At 40.6% G+C, this 10,431-nt stretch overlaps 1 protein-coding gene across 10 annotated transcripts in view; it reads left to right on the forward strand.

Annotated features, from left to right (window-relative positions):
• The window catches only part of C2CD5 (C2 calcium dependent domain containing 5), a 99,989-nt gene that overhangs the window by 42,925 nt on the left and 46,633 nt on the right, over nucleotides 1-10,431 (forward strand). For all 10 annotated transcript variants that reach the window (XM_070754359.1, XM_070754356.1, XM_070754353.1 and 7 more), the window contains one exon: nucleotides 3,854-3,962. In XM_070754359.1, coding sequence (XP_070610460.1) covers nucleotides 3,854-3,962 — 109 coding nt within the window. The remainder of the gene's footprint in view (nucleotides 1-3,853; nucleotides 3,963-10,431) is intronic.

Genomic DNA, 10,431 nt, shown 5'->3' on the forward strand with positions numbered 1-10,431 from the left:
TGATTTTCAACCTTTTTTGAGCCGCGGCACATTTTTTACATTTACAAAATCCTGGGGCACACCACCAACCGAAATGACACAAAATGACACCCTAAGACACTCTCCTCTCTTTTTCCATCCCTGTCTCCTCCCCACCCTTGAACCATTTCCAAAAACAGGTGAGGGCTGGGTTTTTTCTCTCTCTTATTCTTTGGGTGCTTTTTATCATATGCTTTAAATCAAGAGTCACTTCTCTCTCTCTTTTGTTTCTCTCTCTTTCCTCTCAATCATTTTCTCATTTCTCTTTTTTCCTCCCCTTTTTGCTCATTGCTCTTTCTCTCTCCCTTCCTCTTCTTCTCTCTCTCTCTTTCTTTCTTTCTCTCTTTTTGCTTTCTTTCTTTCTCTCTCTCTCTCTTGCTTTCTTTCTCTGTCTTTCTTTCTCTCTTGGCTTTCTTTCTCTCTCTCTCTCTCGCTCGCTTTCTTTCTCTCTCTTGCTTTCTTTCTCTCTCTTGCTTTCTTTCTCTCTCTTTCTCTCTCTCTCTTGCTTTCTTTCTCTCTCTCTTGCTTTCTTTCTCTCTCTTTCTCTCTCTCTCTTGCTTTCTTTCTCTGTCTTTCTTTCTCTCTTGGCTTTCTTTCTCTCTCTCTCTCTCTCGCTTTCTTTCTCTCTCTTGCTTTCTTTCTCTCTCTTGCTTTCTTTCTCTCTCTTTCTCTCTCTCTCTTGCTTTCTTTCTCTCTCTCTTGCTTTCTTTCTCTTTCTCTCTCTCTTGCTTTCTTTCTCTCTCACTCTCTTTTTCTCTCTCTTTCTCTCTCTCTTTCTTTCTTTCTCTCTCTCTCTCTCTCACTCTCTCTCTCAGCAAAAAGTTGCGAGACCAGAACCTGAGCTTCCTTCTTCGCGGCACACCTGAGCATGTCTTGCGGCACACTAGTGTGCCACGGCACACTGGTTGAAAAACACTGCCTTATGGAATTGTTCCTAGGCAGAAAATTTTTCAAGAAAGCTTTCCGGAGCTTTCGAACAGTCTAATTGCTCCTTTGACTTCCGCATGACTATACATTTCATGTACCTTATCATTTTTCGATTTTGATTTTTGTAATATTTAATTTGAAAGCTAACAATAGGGGGAAAAAGTGTTGACTGTGTTGACTTTGCTGCTTATCAAAATAATTTAGATCTTTGTGGATAATGGGTTTAGTCTTTCGGTTGATATGCAGTAAATGTTTTTATTCTATACAAATGTGGACTGAGTACTGAAGTGTACATTGTAAGTCACAATCATACAGTTTTATAAAAGATCTTTGAACGATTTTGCCATTAAAACAACCTATTAAAAGCTTCACAAATAACATGCATAGAGAATATGCATGATGCGTTCGCAGATTAGCTTCATATTCATAGAAATATGATATTTTTATTTGCTTCTACTTTTCCCCAAATCAAGTCCTTTTTTTCACATTTATAGTGAAATATGTCCAATAGTGACTGTGGTCCTCCATAAAGATTTTGTGAAAATTGGTCATGTACTTGCATATTAATTATTCTACCTAAATAGAAATAAATTCAGCAGGGTCAGGGCCAGTTTGGCGGTTGGTATTTACCTAAAACGACCCCTGGAAGTAAAAGATGCGGATGTCAAATTCAAGGTAGTTGATTTTTCCCCCAGTGCAAATACAGTGATACCTCGTCTTACAAACGCCTCGTCATACAAACTTTTCGAGATACAAACCCAGGGTTTAAGATTTTTTTGTCTCTTCTTACAAACTATTTTCACCTTACAAACCCACTGCCACCGCTGGGATGCTCCGCTTCTGGACTTTTTTTGCTGCTGGGATTCCCATGAGGCTCCCCTCCATGGGAGACCCTACCTCCGGACTTCCATGTTTTTGTGATGCTGCAGGTGAATCCCAGCAGCGCAAAAACGGGTGCTTCGCTGGCAATGGAAGTCCGGAGGTGGGGTTTCTCAGCGGGGAGAGCCTCAGTGAAATCGCAGCATCGCAAAAACACAGAGGTCCGGAGGTGGGGTTTCGAGGACTTCGGTGTTTTTGTGATGCTGCGATTTCACTGAGGCTCCCTTCGCTGGGAAACCCCACCTCCAGACTTCTGTTGCCAGCAAAGCGCTCATTTTTGCGATGCTGCGATTCCCCTGCGGCATCGCAAAAACACAGAAGTCTAGAAGTGGGGTTTCCCATGGAGGGGAGCCTCAGGGAAATCCCAGCAGCGGAAAAATGGGCGCTTCGGCTGGCAAAAGGGATGAATTTTGGGCTTGCACACATTAATAATTTTTCCATTGATTCCTATGGGAAACATTGTTTCATCTTACAAACTTTTCACCTGAAGAACCTCGTCCCAGAACCAATTAAGTTTGTAAGACAAGGTATCACTGTACAGTGATAGCTTCCTTACAGAAATCTCAATAATTCACAAATATCCTTAAATACCTTCAACACAAAAATAAATTGTGTTAGTAATTAATTTTCCAACTGCATGTTAATTACCTCTTACAAATGACGTCATGTAAAACCTCTGTTTAAAACTGGCCTTCTGTTGCAAGCAGTCCATTATATCAAAAATCTGGAAAATTGAGAAAATTTAATTGTATTTATTTTCTGTAGCACAGCCTCATGGATGGGTCCAAAGGTTTCCAGTTGAGGTTTATAACTTAGTATCACATTTGAACCACAAAATGAAGCTAATGTTTATATTACCTTGTTCAGAAATTTATTTTGAAATGGTAATTGGAGAACCTTAGTGGATTTTAAACCCAAAGAGCTTTGCAGGGATTTTTTAAAAACATGCTTTCTTGTTTCTGTTTCTCCGTTCTAAATTTAAGGAAAGATATATCCCTTAATAAAATTAACTAATCTAAAATGGTCTGTGCCTTAAAGGTATAGAGTAGGGGTCCCTAACTCCCCCCTTTCTAGCCCAGTGCAAGGCTCAGTCAGAACTGGGTCACGGAAGTAATGGGCGAGTGCGCGAAATCATCACCTCTGACTCCCAGCTTTCTATGGTGCCACAGTTTTGTCTAGTAGCAGGATTACGTGGGGGAAAGTAGTATTTTATTGGCTTTTGAGATGTCTGCTGCCCCAAGCAAACTGGATGGCATACATTTTGCTTGCTTTACGCATAATGTAAACCAGGGAGAGGCAACATCATGACTAGACACCAGTGTACACGTGGGTAACTCCTTTTATAGCTACACGATTTCTTTCTTCTTCTTCTTCTTCTTCTTCTTCTTCTTCTTCTTCTTCTTCTTCTTCTTCTTCTTCTTCCTCCTCCTCCTCCTCCTCCTCCTCCTCCTCCCCTTCCCTTTCTCCTCCTCCTCCTCCTCCCCTTCCCTTTCTCCTCCTCCTCCTCTCTTCTTCTTCTTCTTCTTCTTCTTCCTCTTCTTCTTCCTCCTCCTCCTCCTCGTCTCTTCTTCTTCCTCTTCCTCTTCCCCTTCTCTTTCTCCTTCTTCTTTTTTGAAAGAGCAAATGCTACAATGCCAACTTTTAGCATCGGCATCATTTGCACATGGAACCCCTACAGACATTTTTAGAAAGTAAAATTAGGGTGTGTGCATGTGTGGCCACAACCCAGTATTTCTTTGGATGGCGTGAACATTTCCCGAGTGCCAGAATGCACCCTAGAGGGAAAATCAATTTATCTTTGGGGAGTGGGCATCTCTAACCATGCAGCAATGCTGCAAAAGAGCCCGTGTGACTTTCCCAAAACTCTACCTGTGTCTGTTGACTTGACAAGGTTGCCAACTCCTGGTATATATTTGAAGGCAGCCCTTTCCTTTCATTTGTATTTCATTAAATCCATGCATGTTGAGTTGGTGAGCTGTAGGACTAGTCCATGAGCTCAACAGCTATTTTGTCCTTCTGATTGGCACAGGAATTTCCTTTTTTCACTTTGACGGCGTTTCCTCCAGGCTTCCTGCTCCACGTCGGTGGGGTCGTCAGCGCCCGCTCCGTGAAACTCTTGGATCGCATCCACAATCCTGGTACGTTATAAGCCTAAATCTACTTACATTTCATCCTGACCTTGTTTATCATTTGCTGGAGGTAAGAATTTGGAAAATGTTGAACGGTTAAGCACACAGGTTGTTTAGCAAACATTCCAGACATCTCCCTTATAATGCTTTTGGTGCCATTGAGCCGTATGACTCACGCGATACCACTCTAGCATTTATTGCTTTCATTTTGTTTCCAGATTCTGAAATTAAAATGCCCAGTAAGTCATTGAATAAAGAAGGGCAAACTTATTAGTCTCGCTGACAACTTCCTAACCCAAAAAGTGGAAACAGGAACCAGAGGGACTGCAATACTCGACCTAATATTAACAAACAGGGAAGAAATGATAGAGGGAATTGAAGAAGAAGGGACACTAGGTGAGAGTGACCATGTCATCCTCAAATTCAACATATTACAATCACCAACTGCTGTAGCCAACACCACTAGAGCCCCAGACTTCAGAAAAGCGGACTTTAACAAGCTCAGAGCAAACCTGAAAAAAAAAACCTGGAAGGAACTTCTAATGGGAGGCCCTATTTAATTCTTCTATACCAGTGTTTCCCAACCTTGGCCACTTGAAGATATTTGGACTTCAACTCCCAGAATTCCCCAGCCAGCGAATGCTGGCTGGGGAATTCTGGGAGTTGAAGTCCAAATATCTTCAAGTGGCCAAGGTTGGGAAACACTGTTCTATACTATCCCTTTTTTAAAAGTCTTCATAGGTTTTGACACTGAAAAATGCTAAATGACATGATTGATAATGGTTTAGATAAGGTTCTAAAAATTATATAAAATGACTGTTGATTCTGATGTGAATGAAAACCTCCATTAGGAACAGAAAAAGCCAGCAACCCTCAGGTTGTGTATTCTCCTTGAGGATATCTTTGATCATCTGAATTCGATGCTTCTCTGGTTACCTTGTCTGCCTTAGTGGAAGATTAAATTGAATGCAATGATTTTAAAAAAAATAAAATGTTAGAAGAATGATCTTTAGCAGAAGAACCTCTATCTTGGATAGCTAATACCGAGACCTTGACTACAGCTACCATGTTTCTCATAACAAATTCTCTCTGGGACAATAAGCCAGCTAACATTCCCCCCCCCCCCCCTATTAATCCTCTCCTTGTTAATCTTTGTGGCCATTGCTGTGCCGAATGCCTTTTTTTACAAACTGTAGCAACCAATGTCAATATAGTCACTGCTCAAAATCTTGCCAAGGTCCATTTTGTGGGGTGGATGCAGTGATGGGCTACCAAGATTTTTACTATCACACCGTGGGCGTGGCTTATGCATTTTGTTTCAACATCTTTCAGTGCAAATTGGGTGCTCTGGGATGGAGCTCAAAAAGTTTGCTACCGGAACTGCGTTCCTGACCGTTCCCGTAGGAGCCCATCACTGGGTGGATGGGAAAAATGGTTTTATGATGTTACCTAGTTTGGATAGTGAAACATCTGCAAGAAAATAGGGAACACCAACCCTGGTGTTCATTTCAATATCAGCTACAAATATTCTCCTTTGTTGGTAAAATGGTTTTTTTCCCCCTTACCTGATACATCTCTGTTTTGACAAGAATCAAAAAGTGACGTCGGCTTACCCATTTTAAATGGATTTTTTTTGACGCAGAACAATTTTTAATTCTGCTCATCCACTGCTTTCCCCCAGCTCTCAGGTGAAAATACCAAAAATTTAAGAGACTCCTTCAGCCAAAGATTTCTTACTTCCAATTTCCTAAAGAAACATTACCCCTTCCAAAATGGCTCTCTCTTCTTGCAGAGAATGGATAATTGCCAGCTAAGACAAGATTGCTTCTGCCTGATAGAAGTCTAACCATTGTTTTCTTTTAACTGTTTATACCCTATTATCAAAATAATGTTAATTTTAAAGAGGCAATGATGTGTGTATGCCCTGGCATGAACTTTGGATGTCAATAAGCCTTCTTTTGTGGTTTTGTGCTTGTAGACACAGATCAACCTCCCAATATATAGTCAACTCTGTAAGATTTTTTTTCTAGAAATCTTGTTTGTTTGTTTGTTTGAGGATAGTTAGTAAGATAATAACCACCAAAGATGATTAAAAGTTATTGTGATAAAATGTTAACATTTTTGTATACTGTTATTATATCTGCTAAGTCTTCTGCTTTAAAAGGGAGGGGGGAAAACTTTTTATGAGCTACTTCTAGCACAAATACAGTAGTCCCTCGCTATACCGCGCTTCACCTACTGCGGCTTCACTTCATCGCGGGTTTCTGAGGAAGTCGATTGGCAGATTTAAACAGCCCGCCGAACTCAATCGGCAGGGTTTTTTTAAAAAAAAAAATATCTAAAATTGTAAATACTGTATTTAAATACTGTATCTAAAATAAATACTGTGTGGGAAGGGTTTATAAACACTTAAAACAATGAAAACTTACCAAACAATTACAATATAAATACTTAAATAAGTACTATCAGTCAATAAATTCCCCATCGCGGATTTCACCTATCGCGGCCAGGTCTGGAACGTGACACCAGCGATAGGTGAGGGACTACTGTATGTTAGTTTTTAAAATGCATAAACTACTAGCAGTGCATGGAGAAACGTAATCCAAACTTTCAGAAGGTGGTATTAATTATTATTATTATTTATTTGTTTTACTTACACTTAGATTAACACAGTATATTCCTTCTGTCCTTCTCTGTTTTCATTCTCTTATTAACTCTGCTATCTGTGTCTTTCCAGTTCCTTTGGAGCGACCCTCTCAGTTGTGTTCTTGTTTGTGTGCGTGCGTGCGTGCGTGTGTCTGTGTTGTTGTATGTGTGTTTTCTTCTTTCTTTCTTTCACTATATTCTGCTGCCATAACTGATCTCCTTATTTGCTGTTTTGAACTCAGCCTTTGTCGGAATTATGGGTAACACAAGATCATACAAACTACTAGACTGGAATAGTTTCAATTCAGGTATTTTATTAGTCATTCAGTACTACATACACTGACAAAAATTATGGCAGCTCAGTGAAGTCTTTTTTAGAAATACATGAACTCATTGCCAAGCTAATGTTTTTAATTGTAAAAAATTAAAATAACTTTTACGGCTAATCTAGTAGGTGATATTATGAAATTAAATCCCATTGTTTCTTGCTAGACTATATGTCCCTAATTATCCCTGTATATCAGTATAATCAAATCACTCACTAAATTCTTTCCTTTTGGGATTTAGCTTTTCCTGTATTAGAAGTAGGATCTTCTGTGTGGGTTGCAATTATGGAGAAATGTCCCTTTTAGCTACATCTGTATTAGAAGCAAAATGACTTCTTGTTATTGAATAAGACGTCTTATTCATGTTGCATATACTTTTTAGGTTTATTTTAGGTATATTTACTGTTTTAACATAGGCCATTGAATTATTAAATAATCCCACAGTATCAGCTAACTGAAGAATACAACCAAAGTCATATTATCAAACTGCAATATTAATGTAGACCCAGAAAACAGATGCATGATTATATATGATTTAGTCTGCGTATGATAGGTTATTGGATTAAAGATACAGTGATACCTTGTCTTACAAATTTAATTGGTTCTGGGACGAGGTTCTTAAGGTGAAAAGTTTGTAAGACGAAACAATGTTTCCCATAGGAATCAATGGAAAAGCGATTAATGTGTGCAAGCCCAAAATTCACCCCTTTTGCCAGCCGAAGCGCTGCTGGGATTCCCCTGAGGCTCCCCTCCATGGAAAACCCCACCTCCGGACTTCTGTGTTTTTGCGATGCTGCAGGGGAATAACGGCAGGGGAATCCCAACAGCACAAAAACGAGCGCTTCGCTGGCAAGAGAAGTCTGGATTCCCCTGCAAGCATCACAAAAACACAGAAGTCCAGAAGTGGGGTTTCCAATGGAGGGGAACCTCAGTGGAATCCCAGCAGCGCAAAAACGGGTGCTTCTCTGGCAACGGAAGTCCGGAGGTGGGGCATCCCAGCGGCAGCGGTGGGTTTGTAAGGTGAAAATAGTTTGTAAGAAGAGGCAAAGAAATCTTAAACCCCGGGTTTGTATCTCAAAAAGTTTGTACGACGAGGCGTTTGTAAGACGAGGTATCACTGTATTTTTAAGTTGTCTTATTCTTTGATTCAAGATCATATAATTTAAATAGTGCTGGCCAGTTAATAGTATGGATGAATATTCACAGTGAATGGCATACTCCTATTTGGAACCTTAAGATGGAGAGTTGTGATTTTTTTTTTTACATTGAACCAAAAAAAACCCCTGACCAGAATTAGTTGTAGTGTATTTTTTCCACAAATGAATATTCAGCTTTATGGTGAATTTGCATTCATTTGCCTCATTGTAGAAAGTTTGAAAAGGAAACCCTGGGCTGGAATCTCTTTTCTAGTTGTTCCTTTTAATTCTACAATTGTACACAGTTTTAGTCAATGAAAAAGCATGTCATATCACAGTGTTATGTTGATATGAGCAGTTATTTAGCCATTGCATTTAAATCCCAGCCTTTTCCCCAGTACAGTATAGTACTTTAATTCAAGGAAACAGGCACAGAAGTAGAAGTGGTAGAAGGCTTTCAAGCTATTTGTGCTTTTATCTGTGAGTCAACAGCATAATTTTCTGTTCAAGAAGGGTGATTTGCAGAGCCATATTGAATTCCTCAGTTATACTAAATTGTTGATTGGTAAATCTATCACCTAATACATTCATTATCTCTGGCAAATTGTTGTCAAAGCATTCAAAATAAATCAGGTTATTGTGTTTAATCATTCCGATGCTGTCTTTGCTTTTGCTCTGAATATTGATTTCAATTTTCAAGAAAGCTTCAAAGCCATCCACTGAAAAAGGAGCAAAGATAAATTATTTATTTGTTGATTATGGTATTCCTAGTAGTGCTGTATCACCAAAATTACAGATTGCTGGGCAGTTTACAAATCAAATCATAAGTGTGATTAAGAACCATAAGCATAATAAATGAAGGGAGTCATTGAGCTTAAAATTACAGTTGTAGGTCATGCCGATTGTTATACAGGCAATCGAGTTTGGTACTCTAAATCAGAGATTTTCAACCTTTTTAAAAACCGCGGCACATTTGTTACATTTACGAAACCCTGGGGCACATGGGGGGGGGGGCGAAAAAAAGTTTGGACAAAAAAATTATCTCTCTCTCTTCCTCTCCTTCGCTCTATTTCTTTCTCCCTCCCTCTTTCTCTCCCTTCCTTCCTCTTTCTCTCTCCATCCCTCTTTCTTTCTCTTCCTTCCTTCCTTTCTTTTTTGCTCTCTTTCTCTCTCCCTCCCTACCTCCCTCTATGTCTTTTTCTCTCTCTCCTTCCCTCCCTCTCTCTCTTGCTTTCTTTCTCTCTTGCTCTCTCTCTCTTTTTCTCTCTTTCTCTTGTTCGCTTTCTCTCTCTCTTGCTTTCTTTCTCTATCTCGCTCTTTCTCTCTCTTGCTTTCTTTATCTCTTGCTTTCTTTATCTCTTGCTTTCTTTCTCTCTGAGCTTTGCGGCACACATGACCATGTCTCGCGGCACACTGGTTGAAAAACACTGCTCTAAATCACAAATCTAGCCTTGGAGTGGTTGATGCCACTTTTTAAAAAAAGATGTCTATAGAACTAACAACAATACCTTTCTGCAGGAGAAACAGTTTTGTAGCATCTCAAAGATTCACAAGTAAGAAATCCAGGTTAAGAAAAATAAATTACACTTTATCAGATTGTCACCTTATACCAGCAAAGCACAAGCAGCTGACAAATACAGTACATACAGTAGTGGGCTGCCAAATTTTTTACTGCCACACTGTGGGTGTGGCTTATTTTGTGGGTGTGGCTTGATGGTCATGTGACCAGGTGGGAGTGGCTTGAATGATCATCATCATTCAAGTGAACTGTTAAGTCTTCAACTTACAACCTCACCGGTGTCGCTCGCTGGGGTGACAATTTGCTTCGCGTTTCCCGCGCTCTCCTTCCTGGGTCACCCCCCCCCATCTCAGGCTGGGTAGCTAGGCGAACGAGTGCCAATCAACTGTTGAGAAAAGAGGGGGGAGGAAAAGGGCCCCCTGCAACTCCTGCCAGTGATGGTCTCCCTGCCGGTTTCCAAGGAGGAGGATGGGAGGGGGGGAATTTAAAAATATCGGAAAGCCGAGGGAGAATTACATGGTTATTATTGCCGCACGATGCCTTTTCATCTCAGCTGCGGGTGGAGTGAGGGCTTTTGCAAGGGGAAGAAGACCGCAGCCCAGACCACTTTGGTGTGTCTCGGCTCAGCTCACTTTTTCTTCCCTGCTTCTGCTGCTGCGCGCTCGTCGCTTTTTTCCTCTTTCCTCCTTCATGGCCTTGGGAGGTGGCCACGTGAAGCTAGAGGGGAGCCGGGCAGGAGAGAGGGAAGCTCGTCCGAGGCCAGAAAGGAGGAAAGAGGAAAGAAGCAAGGAGCGCAGATGCAGCAGCAGGGAAAAAAAGAAGAGGCCAGCCAAGACCCGTAATTTATTTAT

Source organism: Erythrolamprus reginae, chromosome 6 (assembly GCF_031021105.1).
Source record: "Erythrolamprus reginae isolate rEryReg1 chromosome 6, rEryReg1.hap1, whole genome shotgun sequence".
In the NCBI taxonomy this organism is placed as follows: Eukaryota; Metazoa; Chordata; class Lepidosauria; order Squamata; family Dipsadidae; genus Erythrolamprus; species Erythrolamprus reginae.